At 29.7% G+C, this 22250-nt stretch overlaps 4 protein-coding genes across 5 annotated transcripts; 2 read left to right on the top strand and 2 right to left on the bottom strand.

Annotated features, from left to right (window-relative positions):
- Positions 1 to 6250: 6250 nt before the first annotated feature.
- Positions 6251 to 11519, bottom strand: OCT59_001091 (uncharacterized protein; the record flags this gene model as incomplete). Of its 2 annotated transcripts, XM_066139304.1 has the most annotated exons (6): positions 6251 to 8814; positions 8973 to 9965; positions 10052 to 10403; positions 10479 to 10654; positions 10728 to 10797; positions 11289 to 11519. In XM_066139304.1, the coding sequence occupies 6 exons, from the start codon at positions 11517 to 11519 to the stop codon at positions 6251 to 6253; spliced, it is 4386 nt and encodes a 1461-aa protein (XP_065988720.1). The 2 variants fall into 2 exon arrangements, with proteins under 2 accessions (XP_065988720.1, XP_065988719.1); XM_066139303.1 differs by lacking the exons at positions 6251 to 8814; positions 8973 to 9965; positions 10052 to 10403; positions 10479 to 10654; positions 10728 to 10797 and having other exon boundaries at positions 11265 to 11519.
- A 2238-nt stretch (positions 11520 to 13757) lies between these two features.
- On the top strand, positions 13758 to 15526 carry OCT59_001090 (uncharacterized protein; the record flags this gene model as incomplete). Its single annotated transcript, XM_066139302.1, has 2 exons — positions 13758 to 13828; positions 14179 to 15526. 2 exons carry the CDS (start codon positions 13758 to 13760, stop codon positions 15524 to 15526), a joined length of 1419 nt encoding a protein of 472 aa, XP_065988718.1.
- On the bottom strand, positions 13810 to 15999 carry OCT59_001089 (uncharacterized protein; the record flags this gene model as incomplete). The annotated part of the gene is made up of 3 exons (XM_025328423.2): positions 13810 to 15481; positions 15555 to 15581; positions 15668 to 15999. 3 exons carry the CDS (start codon positions 15997 to 15999, stop codon positions 14173 to 14175), a joined length of 1668 nt encoding a protein of 555 aa, XP_025166786.2. The 3' UTR covers positions 13810 to 14172.
- Positions 16000 to 17818: 1819 nt separating this feature from the next.
- On the top strand, positions 17819 to 20544 carry OCT59_001088 (uncharacterized protein; the record flags this gene model as incomplete). The annotated part of the gene is made up of 5 exons (XM_066139301.1): positions 17819 to 18499; positions 18593 to 19117; positions 19195 to 19361; positions 19439 to 19602; positions 19690 to 20544. 5 exons carry the CDS (start codon positions 17819 to 17821, stop codon positions 20412 to 20414), a joined length of 2262 nt encoding a protein of 753 aa, XP_065988717.1. The 3' UTR covers positions 20415 to 20544.
- Between the last annotated feature and the right edge of the window lie 1706 nt (positions 20545 to 22250).

The raw sequence follows: 22250 nt of genomic DNA, 5'->3' as shown, positions 1-22250 counted from the left end.
CGTCCCCAAATAAGACAGCAGTTAGCTCTTCTAGTGTGCCATTGAAAGGTAAAGCAACCCCTGTTAAGATTCCTGTGAAAGTTACTGGTAGTAAGTATATACCTGCAAAAGCTGTTACTAAGAATGACTTATTAAGCCTGTTAAGGTCTGCAGACTTTAGGAAATTACTCCGTGAGATTCTTCAGGAGGAGTTATTGTCTGCTAGAAAAGTCACAGAGATTCCGGAGGACCTAGTTGAGGAGGAACAAGAAGAGGATATCAGGGTAGACGATCCTATGGATATTGACATAGCTCGTTTAGAGAATACTAAAGATCTTTTAGCACTGGATGGGGAGGTTAATGGAATAGCAATTCAGTGTTTAGCAGACACTTGTGCTAATGCGTCTTTTATTCAGAGAGAAGCTGCTGAGGAATTAGGGTTGGATATCGACAAGAGTATTACATACAACGGGATCCGTACAAAATCCCGAATGTCAAAATCCCGAATGGTACGAAATCCCGAAATATTGGCCAACATTAAGCATAATGCTGCCCGGTTTGGGATTTTCAGGATTTTGACATTCGGGATTTTGTACCAGACCCCATACAACATATCTGGTGCTTCAGGAACAGGTAGGACATTCGGCATGGTAAAGGGAGTGTCAATCAAACTTACCCCTGATTATGCTATCACTGAGGATCTTGCAGTTTTAGATGGATACAAGCATAGGGAGGTTGGGTTAAGCCGAACGTGTCTGAAACGTTATAATTATGATGTCCATGAATCACGTGAACATATAGCCTTTACCTGTGACGGGAAGAATGTTTTTATCCCGATAGTTCCTGATGCTAATCGAGGTGATAAAAAATAAGACCCTTTAATTCTTCTATTTTTTTTATTCCCAAAATTTGCGAATTAAGTCAGGGACATCCTCCTTCAACCGGTCAGCAGGTTCCCAAGTAGCCTCAGTGTCTGGATAGCACTCCCACTTAACCAAATACTGGTCTTGACCTTTTCTAATGCGATGCCGAAGTATCTGCTCAGGAACAAATCTTTCAGGTTGTCCTCTTATCACAGAGTCAGGTGGAGGCTTTTCATTAATAGGAACTACTTGCAATTCCTTTCGGGTATATGCACATCTGGATACACCTAATCGACCATGTGGTCCATTAAGGAGATATATAGGAGGCTGTTCGGGTGAGAGTATCATTTTTTTGATTACACGAATGTTTGGGTTCCATCTTATATCTCCTGTACGGAATTTTCCGTGAAGTTTGTTACCAAGTACAGAAATAGGTTCATCTAACTTGACTCTGACACGTGCTCCTTCAGAGAGGAGATCCGTCTTTTTTGACACTTTGGGTGACCCTGTCAGAATGTCTGGGGGATTTCTCTGCCAGAGTTCATTTACTTTACTCACTATATTATGGAAATCTTCTGACCATTCCACGGATGTCACCCCGGTTTTCAACTACTGTGCTACCATTCGTTTTAGGAGAGGTTCCTGGATTGCTTGGATAGCTCGTTCAGCGTATGATTGCTGTTTGTGTCTTTCTGGTTCTCCGAACCTCATCATCACCCCTAGGCTGTTCAAGAAAAAATCACGTACCTGATCATTGGTGAATTCTGATCCGGAGTCTGTCTCCATTCGATGTGTTGGTGGCTTAATGCGATTTCTTCTGTAGATTTTAACAAATCCATTGAGAATCCTATTTGCAGTTTTATCCTTTAGGGGTTCTGCGTCGACTCGTTTACCCGCGACTTCTACCACTACGAGGAAATAGTGGAATCCTTTGGGTCAACTGGCATCTCTGCAAGATTTGCCTGATGTGTTGCATTTGGTTTCCATACAATTACCTTTGGGCGTTCTGTTGACTTTTCCTTTAGGGGCTTTTTGTATAGGTTGTAGTGCTCTTCACCTTTTAGAATTCGTGCTGATACTCCAGAGAGATTGTAGTATTTATAGTAATTTTCTAAGTGTGACATATTACGACAAATTAAAGGAATGGTTTTAGACTTCAAATATTAAAATGACACGTTTTTACTGCCTAAAGTGCAAGAAGGAAACTGAGACAGCTAGTGAAATACAAGATATGACTACAAATGGGCGTTACCGACTGCATGGTGACTGCACAATTTGTGGTATGCATAAGAATACTTTTACTGGAATAGACTGGGTGATCAAGAAGAAGACTAAGGAGAAAAAGAAAGAAACCGCTGCTAAGAGACAGCAGACGGCTTACAATCGGCAATGCAAAAAACTTGGACAGAAAATCTTAGATTCTGATGACGCTTGTAAACAGTGTATTGATAAATGCCTTAAAGAGGCAAAAAAGAGGAAGACGGATTAGTACTGTCTTCTAAACTTATCTGGATATGCTCTATTCTCAATACCCATTGTTCAATTACTTATTTTTTCTGACGGGGATGGGACGGGGTTGGTCTTACTGGCTCTATAGACCTTCTAGGGGCTTACCTGCTAACTTACATGGTTTGCTGTCTCACTGCTTCCAACAGATGAATAGACGGAATCCTGACTTGTTCCAGACGTTCCGGATGTGGTGGATCTGGGGGATAAAAATAAAACTTTTTCTGGGGGGATGTCCTCTCATATTTTTTCTGAAACATCTGCCACATCTGCCACATCTGGGACAACCCTCTCATTATATCCGTTATTCCTTTCTTTTCTATTGTTTTCTAGTTATTTGGTATATATATTTGTTCCATATGTTGTCCCAGATTGTGGAGGATCTATGGGGGATTCCTGAGCCCCGTAGGGGCCATATAGGTACTGCGACGGGTCGTAGACCCGGAGGTGGGTGGTGCTAGCACCACTCACATCCAGCCTGACGACCGGCTTGAATACTACGAAACTGGACTTTAAGGTAGTAAGAACAGGAAAAAGGGGGAGAGTTTTTTGTTATTTTAAATTTAAGAAACGAACTAACGTTTCTTTTCATAATTTTTTTTTGTAGGACGCGTAATAGGACGCCAGCTTGAATATGAAACCAGACTTTAAAGTAAAAAATGGGGAAAGGGAATTTTTTTATTTTAAATATGAGAAATGAACTAACGTTTCTTTAATTATTTTATTTTGTAGGACTGACGCGTAGAAAGGGGGATGGAGGAAGGTGATTTTGTTAGAACCAAGATTCTTATCTTGGTTTATTTATTTTTTCTTTTATTTTATGGAACGGTTTACTAACCGTTCTTTCTTTTTTTTATAGGATCGAGTGGACTTCCGAAGATCGGAAAAAGGAGAACTAAGGTTTGTAAGTATTATATTACGAACCTTAGATTTTTTTTAATATTATGAACGGTTTACTAACCATTCTTTTTCTTTTTTTTAGGTCTTGAGTGTAAGGATGGTCATCGGTCCTACCGGTCCTACTCGGTCCTGGACCGGTCGGTCCCGGGACTTGTAGGACCAGACCGCGGTCTTGCATTTTTTTGTGGCGCAGTAGGACCGGTCCCGAGGACCGACCAGTCCTCATATCGGTCTTCATATAATAAATGATTTTTATATTGAATAAATCTATTAATCTGATGAAGGTCTTTATAAAATAATATAAAGACCGACCAATTCTAAACCAATAAACAATGACAATCACTTCTCCCCACTTGTAGAGTTGCCTGTCAAAACGCTAACTCCAAAAAAAGCGTTTAAGCGGAATATCTCGTCATCCAGTGATCATAAAACGATGAAACCACTACCATTCGAATCGTCTCAACGAGATGCGTCGAATGGTGGCTAAATCATATTTCCAGGATCGATAGATAGCTGGAAATTATTGAATTTGTTATAAAATAGTTTTGCCGATGTAAATTTTTTTCTATTGATTATAAAATAATGATTTTGATACCATTCGACGCGCCTCATTGAGACGATTCGAATGGTGGTAGTTTCATATTTTTATAATCACTGGATGGCGAGATATCACGATTATTATCACCAATACAATAATAGTAAGTGCATGACGCATGTGATGATCATTTGTAAAAAAAAATTTGTATATTTAAAAACATCCCGATTAGTGTTCAATATTTATAAAACAAGGCTATTCCTAATAAAGTTAAGGAAAAAAATTTTTTTATTTGTAAAAAAAAAAGAAAAAAGACTGATCGGTCTTAAAAAGACTGCGGTTCTTAAAAAGACCGACGGTCTTATTATATGTGATACAGGACCGAAAGACCACGGTCCTACACTAAGACGGACCGGTCCGTCTTTTTATGGTGTAGGACCGTAGGACCGCGGTCTTTTAGGACCGATGACCATCTTTACTTGGGTGTCTCAAGTATCTTCCGAAGAACGGAAAAAACCAAGAATCAGTAGTACGAATTTTGGTTTATTTTTATTTTTATTTTATTATTATGAACGGTTTCTAACCGTTCTTTTCTTTTATTTTTTAGGTTTCAGGTGGGCTTCCAAAGAACAGAAAACTCAAAAATTCGTAAAGACGGTACGAATCTTTAAATTTTTATTATTTTTTTTTTTGTTATTATGGACGGTTTCTAACCATTCTTTTTCTTTTTTTTTCAAGTAAAGTACCATTCTTTTGGCTTAAAATGGGTACTCCGATTCCTCTTTGGGTTAGCGATGACTATGAAGAGGTAAATGTACCAGGTCTCAGATGGATTTCCAAAGAATGGAAAAAGGAGAACCTTTATTAAGATTCGTAAGTATTCTATCTTATGAATCTTAGATTTTTTTTTAATGTTATGGAACGGTTACTAACTGTTCTTTTACTTTTTATATAGATCTCGGGTGGGCTTCTGAATAATGTAAAAGAACTAAGATTCGTAAGTATTATTCCGAATCTTAGTTTTTTTTTTCTTTTTTTTAATATTATGAACGGTTACTAACCGTTCCTTTTCTTTTTTTCATAGATTTGGGTGGGTTTCCAAAGAACCGAAAGAAGGAACCAAGATTCATAAGTATATACGAATCTTGGTTTTTATTATTATTATTTTATTATTATTATGAACGGTTACTAACCGTTCTTTTTCTTTTTTTTAGGTCTCGGGTGGGTTTCTGAAGAATGGAAAAAGAAGGCCAAGATTCGTAAGTATATACGAATCTTAACAGATTGGTAAGTTTTGAAGTTTCACTTCGAAACTTTTTAATTAAATTAATTTTTTTTTATTAATACTTTTATCTTTTTATTGTAGGTTGTATTTCCTGGACATGAAGATTGGTAAGTTTCGAAGAATAACTTCGAAACTTTTCTTTGTCCCAGAGTATTGAGTTAATTTAATAGACTTTAGTATATACAGTAGATTAGTTGTTATAGTGTAATTTAATGTATATAGATTGTTATAGTGTATTTAATAAAATAAATTCAATAATATTATAAATTTAATATGATGTTTATTATCTTTAAATAATGTACATCGTTAATGGACATTAAAATTAGGTGATGCACATCAAATATTGTGACATCGGTAGTACATTGCAGGGTCCGATGTTCAGCGTTTCTTTATGATGTACATCAAGTGATTGATGTACATTTGATGAACATTTTTCCCGTGACTTCCTGATGAAGTAGCAATAATAAAAATATAAAATTTCGGACTAGTTTTCATGTAATTTTTATGGATTTTACAAAAATTCCATGGAAATCTACAAGAATTCCATGTAATATGGCAAAAAAAAAATTTTGCCGCTCACGCGGCAATTAATATTTTGACAAAGTACTTTAAAACATAAGTTACACAATATAAATAAATAAATTTCAAAATTTCGGACTATTGTTGTTTATAGGTGACAGCCACCATATATAATTTCGATAATGTAGTAAAATATCCGGAAAATATACTGAAACAAGACATTATCCGAACATTATCCGAATATTATGTAAATTTTTGAACAAAATAAAAAATTTCTTTTCCATAACGACTAATGTTTTTAATGTTTAAATTATTGAAGTTTATAATATTATAAATTTGCAGAATTTAAAATTATAATTTAAAATCGAATAATAAATGCTCGTATTAAAATCACTAAAAAATTTGGGAAAATGCACTTTATTATGTTTATATCGAACCCTAGTAACTTCTAATTTCACATGATCTTTAAGAATAAAATTAATTATAAAAGCATGTTAATACATTTAAAATTGAGTAACCTTAAACAACACTTGTATAGAATAATTTTCTATCTAAGTTCCACTTTTTTCTTTCTATTATTTTAATTTTGTTTGAGAAGAATCATCATATTCAACATTACGTCTTACTAACTTATATAGGTACTGTAATATCCAAATTTTATTATTATTCATAGAATATGTAACCAATTACATTTAATTCATTGTATAATTCTTGTGCTTTAATTTCATTTTTTTCAGTTCCTATTCCATTAGAATAGCAATATATAAGCTTGTGCATTGAATTAATATGACCTTCTCCAGCTGCTTCCTCATACAACCTAAATGCCTTAATTTCATTCTTCTCAGTTCCTATTCCGTGTTGATAGTAATATCCAAGATGATATATTGAATCAATGTCTCCTTTATCAGATGCTTTCTTATATAATTCAAATGCTTTATATTCATCTTTTTCAGTTCCAATTCCATTTTTATAATAACTTGCAAGTTTATTTATTGAAATAATATCACCTTCTATTTCTGCTTTTTTATATAATCCAAATGCTTTAATTTCACTTTTTTCAGTTCCTACTCCATTTTCATAACAGTTTGCAATATTATATATTGCATTAATATCTCCTTTATCAGCTGCTTCTTTATATAATTTAAATGCTCTAATTTTATCCTTTTCAGTTCCTATTCCATTTTCATAACAGTTTGCAAGATTATTTATTGCAGCAATATCTCCTTTTTCTGCTGCTTCTTTATATAATTTAAATGCTCTAATTTTATCCTTTTCAGTTCCTATTCCATTTTCATAACAGTTTGCAAGATTATTTATTGCAGCAATATCTCCTTTTTCTGCTGCTTCTTTATATAATTCAAATGCTTTAATTTTATCTTTTTCAGTTCCTATTCCATTTTGATAACAATACCCAAGATTATTGATTGCTCTTATTTGACCTTTTTCAGCTGCTTTTTCATACAATTCAAATGCTCTAATTTCATTATTTTCAGTTCCTATTCCATAATAATAGCATTCTCCAAGATTATTTATTGCATCAATATCTTCTTTTTCAGCTGCTTCTTTATATAATTCAAATGCCTTGATTTTATCTTTTTGAGTTCCTATTCCATTTTCATAACAATCTGCAATATTATATATTACATCTATATCTTCTTTCTCAGCCGCTTCATTATATAATTTAAATGCTTTAACAATGTTTTTTTTAGTTCCTATTCCATTTTGATAGCAATATCCAAGATTATTTATTGCATCATTGTCTCCTTTTTCAGCTGCTTCTTTATATAGTCCAAATGCTTTAATTTCATCTTTTTCAGCTCCTATTCCATTTTCATAACAGTCTGCAAGATTATATATTGCATCAATATCTCCTTTTTCAGCTGCTTCTTTATATAATCTAAATGCTTTAATTTTATCTTTTTTAGTTCCTATTCCATATTGATAACAATATCCAAGATTACTGATTGCTTTTATTTGACCTTTTTCAACAGCTTTCCCATACAGTTCAAATGCTTTAATCTCATCTTTTTCAATTCCCATTCCATAATAATAGCATTCTCCAAGATTGTTAATCGCCTTTATTTGACCTTTTTTAGCTGCTCTTTCGAATAATTTAAATGCTCTAATTTCATCATTTTCAGTTCCTATTCCATAAGAATAGCATTCTCCAAGATTATTTATTGCATCAATATCTCCTTTTTTAGCTGCTTCATTATATAATTTAAATGCTATAATTTTATCTTTTTGAATTCCTATTCCATTTTCATAACAATATCCAGGATTGTTAATTGCACTCATTTGACCTTTTCTAGCTGCTTTTTTATACAGTTCAAAGGCTCTAATTTTATTTTTTTCAGTTCCTATTCCATTTTGATAACAATATCCAAGATTATTGATTGCCTTTATTTGGCCTTTTTCAGCTGCTTCTTCATACAGTTTAAATGCTTTAATTTCATCTTTTTCAGTTCCTATTCCATTTTTATAACAGTTTGCAAGATTATATATTGCATCAATATCTCCTTCTTTAGATACTACTTCTTTATATAATTCAAATGCTCTAATTTTATTTTTTTCAGTTCCTATTCTATTTTCATAACAGTTTGCAAGATTACATATTGCATCAATATCCCCCCTTTCAGCTGCTTCTTTATATAATTCAAATGCTTTAATTTCATTTTTTTCAGTTCCTATTCCATTTTGATAACAATATCCAAGATTACTGGTTGCCTTTATTTGACCTTTTTCAGCTGCTTTTTTGTATAATTCAAATGCTTCAATTTTATCTTTTTCCGTTCCTATTCCATAATAATAGCATTCTCCAAGTTTATTTATTGCATCAATATCTCCTTTTTCAGCTGCTGCTTTACATAATTCAAATGCCTTAATTTTATTTTTTTCAGTTCCTATTCCATTTTCATAACAGTTTGCAAGATTGTATATTGCATAAATGTCTTCCTTTTCAGCTGCTTCTTTATATAATTCAAATGCTTTAATTTCATCTTTATCAGTTCCTATTCCATTTTCATAACAATATCCAAGATTGTTAATTGCACTTATTTGACCTTTTTCAGCTGCCTTTTCATACAGTTTGAATGCTTTAATTTCATCTTTTTCAGTTCCTATTCCACAATAATAGCATTTTCCAAGATCATTGATTGCCTTTATTTGACCTTCTCCAGCTGCTTTCTTATACATATCAAATGCTTTAATTTCATCTTTTTCAGTTCCTATTCCATTTCATAACAGTTGGCAATATTATATATTGCATCAATATTTTCTTTTTCAGCTGCTTCTTTATATAGTTCAAATGCTTTAATTTTATTTTTTTCGGTTCCTATTCCATAATAATAGTATTTTCCAAGTTTATTTATTGCATTAATATCACCTTTTTTAGCTACTTCTTTATATAATTCAAATGCTCTAATTTTGTTTTTTTCAGTTCCTATTCCATTTTCATAACAGTTTGCAAGATTATATATTGCATCAATATCTCCTTTTTTAGATACTACTTCTTTATATAATTCAAATGCTCTAATTTTGTTTTTTTCAGTTCCTATTCCATTTTCATAACAGTTTGCAAGATTATGTATTGCATCAATATCCCCCCTTTCAGCTGCTTCTTTATATAATTCAAATGCTTTAATTTTATCTTTTTCAGTTCCTATTCCATTTTGATAACAATATCCAAGATTACTGATTGCCTTTATTTGACCTTTTTCAGCTGCTCTTTTATATAATTCAAATGCTTTAATTTTATCTTTTTCGGTTCCTATTCCATAATAATAGCATTCTCCAAAATTATTTATTGCATCAATGTCTTCTTTTTCAGCAGCTACTTTATATGATTTAAATGCTTTGTTTTCATTTTTTTTAGTTCCTATTCCATATTGAAAACAATATCCAAGGTTATAAATTGCATTAATAACACCTTTTTCAGCTGCTTTTTTAAATAGTTCAAATGCTATATTTTCATTTTTTTCCGTTCCTATTCCATGTTGATAGTAATATCCAAGATAATTAATCGCATTAATTTGACCCTTTTCAGCTGCTTCTTTATATAATTCAAATGCTTTGTTTTCATTTTTTTCAGTTCCTATTCCATAACAATAAAAAATTGCTAAAACTTGAATGTTTTGCTGCTTATCATTATTATCTAATAGGTATTTAAATATTTCATGTTCATTTGTATTTTTAATTATTAAATGTATTTTTATTAATTGTGCAATATCTTTTTTATCAACTTTATTTTGAATAGAATGTTCGTATTGTGATATTATTTCATTGATAATAATCTCATTTAAATCGATATTAATTAATTTTAGGAGAGATAATACTTGCTGTATATCCAGTCTATTGTTTGGATTGATTTCCCAGCATTCTAAAAATACATTGAAAATAAAAAAGAATTAGTATTATTATTAATAAATAACAAATATAAATTAAACATATATTAAACATTAATACTTGTATAAATATTAATATAATCAATTGGTGTATTAGGAATTGGAGTTTCTCTTTTTCCATCTAATATTTCCAATAATAATTTATTCCTTTGGTAAGAATTATAAGATTTAAATGGTTTATATCCAGATGATATCTCCCACAAAAGTACGCCGATACTGTATATATCCGATTTTTTATTTGGCTTATAACAATAACTTTTATTATTACTTGTTTGTGTTTGAAAAAATTGTGGGTCAATATAAGGTAATACTCCAACAATGTCTTTTTGAGTTGACACTTCAGCCAATCTATGTGAATGTCCGAAATCTGCTAATTTGAGCATATTTTGATGAACCAATATATTGTCTGAATGCTATTTTTTTATAAAGTAAATTAGGATATTACTACGCGTAAAGATATAGATAAATTATAAAATACTAGTACTTACTAGGTCACAATGAATAATATCATTTTCATGTAAACATGATACTGCATCAGCAATTTGGATAGCAAACTGTAACTTCATATTCCAATCTAATCTACTGAAATTATTTTTTAAAAATTCTCCCAATGTACCACTATCTGCATATTCAAGAATGAGTAAATAATTTGTATCTTCATTATCTAAAATATAATATATAAAAATTTTATTAATATATTTATTCCTTTAAAAAATCATTGAAAAAATAATACCTACTTTTTTTTTTAGTAATACCAAAAAATTTAATAATGTTAACATGAAGATTGACTTTTTGCAATAATTTTATCTAAATAGAAAAACGTACTTTAATTATTGGGTTTTTGATTATTATATGATAATAAATGGTGAAAAAAAAGATCTAAATTTCTAACATAAAAATAAAGTTAAAATATAAAAGGATGTAACATATTGCAATAAATAATATCCTCCCAATTGAGTATCCCAGTAAATAGTTTTTGTATAAATTTATACCAAACGGGCTCATTGGCTCGAAATTAGCTCAAATTAAATAATCCAAATTTAAGCCAATCTAGAGCCAATTATATATGGATGAGCCCATTTGGTACAATGGGTATATATATAAACTGTACTGTACGAAGTGAAAACTCACCAATCAGATTTTATTGTACGATAAATAAAAAAAATCTGAAAAGTATACAATGAGTTATGATTGGCCAAAATATTTTCGTACAGTACAGTTTATCTATTTACCTCTCCCGATTGCATTCCGTGCGATCTATAAAGTCTCTTAAATTAAATATCAATATGTGAACATACCTCATTAACAATTTCTTTTATAAAAAGATTATTATTTTTAATACATTTTAATGCAATGACAGTATCTGAATTCTTCAAAGTAGCTCGATAAACTTTACTAAATCCTCCAGAACCTATACATTGAAAATCCTTAAATTCATTGTAATCATAGTAATTAATATAATTTTCAACGATGCCATTTTCAAGCCACTGAATCTGTTTATCTTCATTAATACCGGAATTGCTTGCCATTTTTCTATAGAATTCAGATTCTTTAAGTAATAAAAAAAACCAAACGATTAAATGGTATTTATGTACTTACAAACGTTTCACAAGTTACAAAACGCATGATCTACAAATAAATTTAGTATATTTTAAGTATAAACCCATAAAGTCTGCCAATCGCTCAATTATTTATTGTATTATTAGATTAATCATGTGAGTATTATTCAATTGCATATACTGTCATCTGATTAGATATTCACACATCGCAATCGATACTACGTTCAACTAAAAATTTGACAAATTTTTATGTATAAATTGTAAAAAAAAAATATTGATATAAAGAATTGTAAAAGAATACAAGAACTATAATAAGAAAAAAAACTAACTGAGATGAAAACTATAGTTTATAAAAAAATCTCTTTTTTTTAAAAAAAAAGAAAAAAAATGATTATCAAAAGGAAATGACACGATTGTGAAAATTATACAAAAAGGAAATAGCGGTAATCTCTATGGAAAGATGTTTTTGTAGAGGTAAACTGTCTTGAAAAGATACGAATTATGCAGAAATGCCAAATTAAATACAATTTCGATCGGATCATAGTGTTAACACGATAGTTATTAAAAAAAGAGAATATTACGATGTCGGGGGATGTTAACTGTCCTATGTAATTATGGGTCTATGATCGATAAGTTGAACAGTAAACGATATACTGGTCTGGCCCATCTTGGTCCGGGTCTTCATCGGTCACCGGACCCTAGGACTGGGACCGTTCGGTCCTATAAGACTGCGGTTACAGCTGATTTCATAATGCACGCAAATTTTAAAGAACTCGGAAACATTTGGTAAAACTCAAAATAAGATAAAATTATACCACCATTCTCGGAATAGTACTCCAAAATTAGCGTATAATTTTTATTTTTATTTTATATCAACTATCAAGCTTTACCGAGTTCTTTAAAATTTGCTAAGTGTCCCGTATATTATGAAATCAGCTGTAACAAAAAAAAAAAAATCAGTCCTATAACAGGACCGCAGTACGGCCGGGCCGTCAACAATCCTCCTATTAACGTATCATTAGTTACTTATTAAAATTTTAAAATATTTGTTTTTCTTTATTTGTTAGTTTTCTGACTATACCTGACTAACGCTTTATACTTGGTTATACTATATAATCGAATTAAAATTTGCTATTAAAGCATTAAAGTTTAGAATGATACACTGAGAAGTTTAATCTGCTGAATCATTAAGCCGTATAAATGTTTAGTAGAATATTTTAAAGAATTCAAACTATAAATTATTTGTTAATTTATTAGTTTGCAAATTACAATTATTTTTTAGGGTAGAGAAATTTCCGGTTAATAAAGATTCTATTTTAATTTCTCTCTTTGGGTTATCTTACAAAGATTGATAATTGACATTTTTATTCTTATTTTATTTTTGTATTAGTATACACAAAAAGAAATTTTTGAATAATTGTACGATTTTGAATTAAACAACAAAAAAACCAGCTTCTTTAAATTTAAGTTGATCAATCAAAAATCGTTCAAAGAATTTTATACCATTCTTTTACTAAATTAGGTTAAAAATTTTATGTACGATTTAAAAAATTTCATGTAATCGTTATATACAGTTTGAAATTATCCAATAAGAATTAAATATTTATTGATGCTCAAATTTATTATTTGTTTCATTATTAATTTCTTTTGTTGATCCGCTACTCTTTATTTACTTTAATTGGTTATTGTAATTTAACAATTTAACAAGTTAAAAAAAAATCTGTATCTAATATTTCGAGATTCATAATTTAATAAATATCACATATAATCATGCTTGAGATAAAAAAAAATAATTTTATTCTTTTTTTATATTTTTCTTCAAAAAAATTACGAGAAAAAAAAAAATTTCATTTTAATTTACATAATCCACCAAATTCAACATTCCTTTAAAATCATACAGTATATTATATTATGATTTATAAAATGCGATTATTTACTTTATTCCTTCTCAATATAATAGCGACGACAGCATTTCCAATGTGAGTTTATTATATTATTTGATAAAATTCAGAATTCAAAATTCAAATTAAATTAAACTAAATTAAATTATATTTATTATTCTTAGTGATATAACGTCAAATCATTTAAGAAAGAGAAATATCCTCGACGATAAATTTGTTCTTACAATACTTAAATGGGCCATTATTTTTGTCGTCGTTTTTTTAATGTCAGCGTGTTGTGTTTGTAGACGAAAACGTGTAAAAAATAATGAAAATGGAAATGATCCGGTCAATTCATAATGATCCGGTTAATAATTTGATCACTCATTCACTTAAATAGTTTAAATTACTGTTTAATATGATAAAAAAAAAAAGAAAAGAAAAAGAAACAGGTTTTCTTTAACAATAATTTATAAAATATTTCTTTCTTAGTAAATAAAATAGAATTAAATTACGCGTAATCGTGAGGCCAAGTTGGCGAATAAAAATATCTATTGTATTATAAATTTTTAATTATCAGTTATTATATTTTTATATAAAAGTGGAGATATACAAGGAGTAATTAAGAGTATGCTAATTATTATTATTATTATTATTATACATAAAAATCCTTTTTTTCTCCTTCTTTTATAGTTTACATTATAATTATAAATCGATTAAAAAAAAAAAATAATAATAAATATCTAAAGTAAAGTAAAGAATACACCAACTAATCCGAAAATTATACCGGCTAAGATCATAGATTTAGGTTCTAAAATTATTGGCTTATTAGCATCACTACCTGCCAACAGACTTGGACTTGGTGAACTAAAATTTGGTGATACTGGAGTTTTAGGAACTCCAACAGTAACTGTAAAAGTAGGTTCTGGTGGTAGTTCATGTCCAGGTGCTTCTGATGGTAGTGCACCTTTAGGAGGAATAGGATCTATTGTGGGTGGTAAACCAGTTGGAGGTGAAGCAGGTAATGAAGGTGGAGATTTGGGTGAAGAACCTGGAGTTGAGGAACCTGGAAGCGATGATTTAGGTGAAGAATTTGGTGGTGAAGATTTAGGTGAAGAATCTGAAGGTGGTGAAGATTTGGGTGATGAATCTGAAGGTGATGAATCGTCTGAAGGTGAAGTTTTGGGTGAAGATTTAGGTGATGAATCATCTGGAGGTGAAGATTTGGGTGGAGAATCTGAAGGTGATGAATCGTCTGGAGGAGAAGATTTGGGTGATGAATCTGAAGGTGATGAACCGTCTGGAGGTGAAGATTTGGGTGGAGAACCTGAAGGCGAAGAATCATTTGGAGGTGAAGATTTGGGTGGACCTGAGGGTGAAGAATCATTTGGAGGCGAAGATTTGGGTGATGAATCTGAAGGCGAAGAATCATCTGGAGGTGAAGATTTGGGTGGAGAACCTGAAGGTGAAGAGTCATTTGGAGGCGAAGATTTGGGTGAAGATTTAGGTGATGAATCTGAAGGTGATGAATCTGGTGATGAATCGGATGGAGGTGAAGACTTAGGTGATGAAGAATCTGAAGGTGAAGAATCAGGTGAAGAATCAGAGGGAGGTGGAGATTTGGGTGGAGATTCTGAAGGTGAAGAATCGTCTGGAGGCGAAGATTTAGGTGGAGAACCTGAAGGTGAAGAATCGTCTGGAGGCGGTGATTTAGGTGGAGAACCTGAAGGTGATGAACCGTTTGGGGGCGAAGATTTGGGTGAAGAATCTGAAGGTGAAGAATGTGGAGAATCGTCTGGAGGTGAAGATTTGGGCGGAGGACCTGAAGGTGAAGAATCGTCTGGGGGTGAAGATTTGGGTGGAGGACCTGAAGGTGAAGAATCGTCTGGGGGCGAAGATTTGGGTGAAGAATCTGAAGGTGAAGAATCAGATGAAGAATCTGAAGGTGGTGAAGATTTGGGTGAATGTTTCAGAGGTGAAGGTTCATGTGCTGTAGGTGGTGAAGATTCAATAGGAGATTTCGAAGTTTTAGGAGATGAATGCGTTTCACTTCTACGAAAAATTAAAAATCAGTTAAGGAATGGGAATGACCGATAATTAACTAATATCAGAAGTGTGTACTTACGTATTTGCATCACCAGAATTATGTTCACTAAAATATCAATATCAAATTTGAAATGAATATTGGTTAAATAATTGAATAATTACATAAGAAAAAAAAATTGCTTAATTATTTACTGTGATTGTCCTGGTGAATCCTGGTTTTGTGACTCTTCATCATGATCATGATCATGATCATCTTTGTTTTTATCCGATTCTTTTGGACCATCATCATCGTCATCATTGTCGCAGTCGTCGTGGTCGTTGTCGTCGTCGTGATCGTGATCGTGATCGTGATCGTGGTCGTCGTTGTCGTCGTCGTCGTGTTTTGTTTTTTCCTTATTTGTATGTCCCTTATGTAACACCTTTGTATTTACATCGATTTCATATCTATCTTCGTGTGCAACTGTTAATAAAATCGAAGAAAATATCAATGAAGATAATAAAATAACAATAATTTGAATTCTCATTATAAAATATTATTTCAATAAGAAATCATATTTCCATTTAACCTTTTATTTATATATACTACAAGAAATACATGATACGGCGAAATTTTTAGCTTGTGGCTAAATATTTGTGGCTTAGCACATCCGTTTATGGCTTTGACTGAATTGTGAGATCTAACTAATTTTTTTTTTTGTAAATCGTTATCTAAACAAATACAAAAAAGCATGTTAAACTAATTGTATGCATATCTTTTATTATATAAAATACGGTTTAATATACGGTTATTACAAAAAGTAGAAACTATCTTACATCAGGTTTTTCATTTTCAAGAATTTAATTGAAAAATATATTGTAAGCATATCCTTGGAAAAAAATTCTTACAATCTGAAAGTTTCCTCATATTAAAAGTTAAAGGTTACGAATGTGTAAACTGTGAAGTATGAACACAAATCACAAAATTATTCATATTGTTGATTTAAATGTATTACTAATGTATTTATCGATTTTAAGTCGTATAAAATAAGTAACGGTATTAAATAGTAATATCTGAGGGGGCATTAAAGAACTTGATCTTCGTACTTTAAAAAATGATTGAATGATTAGCAAATTACTCTGTAAGCATTAAGTAATTATTTAGATTTATACTTACGTCATCGTCTGTTCTAGATTTATAATAGCGTAATTTTGCGGCTTTTTAACTAAACAAATTTTTGGTCTTTGATATCTAAATAAATCCCTTTGTGTTATACAAATGTTTTTATTCCTAATTATTATTGTAATAGATTTTATAGATTTTACCGCCTCTAATTGTTTCCGAAAATTCTGGAAGATTTTTTCTCAAACTCCTATGAAAAATATTTAAAGTCGAGAATTAAGTGTTTTTCATAATTTTTGTAAATTCATGCGTTTCAAATCTGGATCTATTTTAAAGCTTGGTATATGATTAACGATAGTAAAATTTCTTAAATATCTCTATTCAATTTTTTCAGTTTATAATTTTATTTTTTTTTTTGTGATGATCTAATTTGTTTGTTAATGGGCTGAATTTATTATATAATTTTCTTATAATTTGCTGCGGTTAATTATTCCATTGATTTCCGGAGTTATAAAGTTATAAATTCCGACATTATAACATTATCCATATTATGTTTATGTAGTAAATCAACAAATCAGCGATGTTACCCAGTGCTGCTGCTACATATTTATCATGTTCTGATGATCCAAAATAAGAATTATCATACGATGCATATCAATACCATAACCAATAATGGGATAAGTCTATTAAGAATTAATATTATAATAATATAAATAGTATAAATAAATTTACTTAATAAAAAAGTAATTTTTTATATATAGCCGAGAATAAGAATTAGGATCGGCAGGAGATTAAGACACTTAGGTAAAGTTATTTTTTTTTAAAAAAAAATGATAAAATATTTTTTTTTTTTTGATGTCGTAACACTTTGTGGCTTGTAAAAAGATATTTATGGAAATTACTTTTTACGCTTTTATCTATATAGGTGTATATATATATATAAGTTATTGTATAAAATATTAAAATATATTCGAGGTAAAGTTTCGAAAAAAAATTTTTTTTTTAAACGTTTTGTCTTCTACATTTGCACATTTACGTTCACTTATTTTCTTTTTGTCTTTTGTTATCATTATACAGTACTATTTTTTACTTTCGACATTATTTTCTATAGACTACTTATACGTAAATTCGCAAAAACGTTCATTTTTTCTTATTGTTTTTTTTTCATTTTTAAATTAATTCGATTAATATTTTATTTCTTATTTTCAGGTCACCTTTAGAATTAAAGTATTATATCAATAATAATGGAACGACGTTCTAGGAAGGGGGATATGGATTTTGTTTTGAGATTTGCTCCACCTACGAGGGAACCTTTTGCAGAAAGGCGACTTTTTCCATCAAGACAGATAAATATACACGAAGAAATTATAATTCATGGGGGTTTATATGAAATTGGAGAATCTAATGAGTCTAATGAAGAATTATTAAATCAATTAAAAATATCAAATCAATTAATTGGAAATATTGCTGTTATCGGTGAATCATCAAAACATTTTGATGTTTTGATTTCAGATATTCTTGATTTAATTAAAAATATTTTAGAATTATATGAAACTATTCAATTTAACAAAAAAATTTGTGATTGTTTAATTGATAGAATTGAAAGTACTGAAATGTCTATTAAATCTTTAAAAAGGCATAAAGAAGAAAATGTTGGGTATTTTTTACAACAAAATATTTATTATGGTTATCATAAATTTATTGATTTATTGGAGAGGATACGTCATTTTATTACTGATATTTCGCAACTTCATGGTTTAAGAAAATTTAAAAGTGTTGAAAAATTAAAAGAACATTTTAGAAATATTACTAGAGAATTTGATGATCTTGTAATTAATTTACGTTTAAAAGTTACTTATTCTAAAAAAGATCAAGGCGTAAGGGATGATGAAGCTGCTGAATATGATGGTGCCGCGTTGACTAAGGTATGAAATTTTTAATAAATTTATTTATCCTTATAGTTTATTCTTAATAAATAATTTGACGAAAGAAATATTTTAACTTCCTCGTTTCTCTAGTTTTTAGAAAATGTTGATGGTGGGATTACGACATCGAATAAGAAGATTAATCCTATATTTGATGAAATAATTATCAAAAGATCACAAATATCGGATTCAAAAAAAGTCAAATTTCAAACGAAAAAGATAACAAAACTCGATACAAAAAATTATGATAGTAATAATACTTTAAATAATAATAATAATAGAGGGGGGAATATTCATAAAATGTCTTATGAATCAAAATTTGTGGCGTGTAAATATTATGATAGTGAACAATCACCAAGGTTTGATAATGAATTAGCGATGTTACAATTATTAAATAATTCAGATAATATTATAAGATTTTTAGGATTATCAGATTTAGATGAAGGTCAAGTATTAATTTTTGATTGGGCTGAATATGGGGATTTACAATCTTTATATGAAAAGTATACTCTTGATTGGCCTGTAAAATTAAATATTGCTTTAGGAATTTGTCGTGGGTTATCATTTTTACATGGTTGTCAAATTCTTCATAGAGAGATTAGATGTCAAAATATTATGGTAAGTAAAAATCAAAGTGGATTTTTTTTTTGTTTTAACGAATATTTTTAAATTAAATTCTATTTTTTTTTTCTTAGATTAATGAAAGACTTGAACCAAAGGTAGCGAATTTTAATTTTGGAAGACCCGCTAAATATAGTAGATATTTTGTTGAAAATATAACGGCAGTGGTTCATTGGTTAGCGCCTGAAAAACTAAGGCAAGGAACAAAAGTGAAGTTTTCATCAAAATGTGATATTTTCAGGTTCGTTCCTAAAAATTAAGTGTATTCGATCAAAATGGCCACGTTAATCTTACGTAATACTTTTTTTTTATGTTTAGTTTTGGTATGCTTTTGTGGGAGATAGCTTTTGATGTAATTCCATATAGAGATTGGAGTTATACGAACATTATTGATCATGTTAAGGCTGGTAAACGTGAAAGTATTGATTTTGGTCCGAATCCATCTGAAGTCCAAAAAGATTTTGCAAAGATAATTCGAGCCGGTGAAATTTTATTAACGCAAATTAAGTCTTTCTTAACTTGTCAATTTTCTGCAGTATTAATAATTTTTATTTTTTGAACTTAAATAGCGTGGCAAGATGATCCAACACTTCGACCGGGACTCCATGAATTGTTTAATCAATTATACGATTTAACGCAAAAATATCCTTTAAAAGAATTCACACCTCCAACCAGAAAGAATGTTATGACAGATTTGGACAAAAAACCAAGTAGTAGTAATTTAGATAATAATAACAACAATAACATTATTATAGATGGAGATAATGATGATCCTATACCAGAAGTCACGGATTATAAGATTGATTTTTTACCAATGATTCAACCAATATTATTGATAGAAGAAGGTATAAAATTACATAAATCAGGAGAGCGTAAACCGGCATGGGAATGTTTTCAATCACATGCAAAATTAGGTAATCATTATGCGAAATATTGGAAAGCACATTATTTAACGGAAGGTTATCATATTCAAAAAGATATTAAACAAGGAACGAAATTTTTTAAAGAAGCTGCTGATGAAGAAGTTGCTGATTCACAATTACGTTACGCCTTTTCACTTTATCATGATCAAATTATTCAAGATACTGATGCTTTCTTACAATATTTAACTTTAGCAGCGGAAAATGGTAATGCTACAGCACAATTTAATTTAGGTAGAATGTATTATGCTGGTATGGTTGGTTTAAATAGGGATAAGGAGAAAGGTTTACAATATTTAAAGATGGCAGCTTTAAAAAACCAACCAAGGGCTATACAATTTTTAAATAGCGTTAAGATTGATAGATATATTTAGATAGATTTTTCATTTTAAAGTTTGTTGATTTTTTTTTCTTTTTTCTTTTTATATTTATTTTATATATTCTATATACAGTATATGTACGTATGTATTATTTGAAATTATAAACCAATAAAATTTATATTCTAAAAAAATTATAGGGATCATTCATTATTAATTATAATTTCGTCCCGACAATAATCCACAAAAGAAATCCGGGATACATCAAAAACGGGATTATTATTATTCAGGTGTCGGAACTTGATAAAAATACGGCGGTCTAAGATTTAGCAACGTAGAAAAGATCACTTTGCAAGGGAGAGTAAGTAAAGAGGCGATCCCGTGATGTGTTGGGTTATATCCCAATTTTAATAATTATAGATTGTATGTATTTTTTTGCTATAATAAAAAAAAAACTTATTTAATAAAACTACTCAGGTAAGTTGGATCAATAATAACAAGTTTTTACCAATACCCGATGCGAGGTTTTCAACATATTTAATTCTCTAAGTAAATTGATTACATTTTATAATTTCTAAATATTTTAATCCAGTATAATTTCTTCAATAAGGATTCTAATAATGAAATTCTTTTCAAAACTTTAACGTGCAATACGTCAATCTCTAAAAATTTTTTACTGAACAAAATATTTACGATAAACTTTATCGTATTTCAATTTGGAGTAAACGTATGTCAAGACATCGCTAGTTAAAATATTTTTTTCAAATTCATAATTTTATTTCATGGTCACATCAATTAAAATATTTTTCCAAATATCAGTCGGAATACTGCTGGTACTAGTATTAGCATCAGTTTCTATTATAACGTTAAAAAAACTATTGATAATTTGACATAAATACTGTATGTAGCAAAAGCAATATTTTATTTCAAATTTAAATATAATAATAAAATAAATTTTGTTTTATTGCCTCGCAAATAAGATATCTTTAATAAAAAACGGAATTTACCGAATAATCACATTTTTATAGCTTCAATAGTAAGAAAAGTTAAGATTTCGCGTTGTAATATAAAATTCTTTCCCAACAAATTATTAAGTTATGGTACCTATAAGTCTCACAAGTCCGAAGTTTAAGCGGTAATGCAATTTGAGCATGAAAAATATTGAGGAAACAATACAGAATTCGTCCGAATGTATCTAGGATAGAAAATGTGGTAAAATATCCGGAAAATATGCCGAAACATTATCCGGATATTGCATACAAATTCCGGGCAAAAATTTAAAATTTTTAATGATTAAAATTATTGAGGTATTAGAAATTCATAGTGATGATGCAAGAATTTATAATTACAAGTTCGAACGGAATAATCAAATCACTAGCAAAATTTGTTAATATCGAAACTTAATAACTACTAATTTTATTGGCATATATTTTAATAATTCCTTTCAAACTATGAGCTGTGACATAATAAAAAAATTATCATGATGATTTATTTTTTACTTTCTTTGAGAAGAATCATCATATTTAACATTACATATTATTAATTTTTATAAGTACTGTAATGTTCAAATTTTATTGTTCATGGAAATATAACCAATTACAGTTAATTCATTGTATAATTCATGTGTCTTAATTTCATTTTTTTCCGTTCCTATCCCATTTTCGTAACAACTTGCAGATCTATTTATTGAAATAATATGACCACCTTCAGCTGCTTCCTCATACAATTTAAAAGCTTTAATTTCATTTTTTCAGTTCCTATTCCGTGTTGATAGTAATATCCAAGATGATATGTTGAATCAATGTCTCCTTCGTCAGATGCTTTCTTATATAATTCAATTGCTTTATTTTCATTTTTTTCAGTTTATATTCCATTTTGATTACAACATCAGGA

Source organism: Rhizophagus irregularis, chromosome 1 (assembly GCF_026210795.1).
Source record: "Rhizophagus irregularis chromosome 1, complete sequence".
Classification (NCBI taxonomy): Eukaryota; Fungi; Glomeromycota; class Glomeromycetes; order Glomerales; family Glomeraceae; genus Rhizophagus; species Rhizophagus irregularis.
Note: the sequence above shows the minus strand (reverse complement) of the source record. Positions and strands in the feature narration are given on the sequence as shown.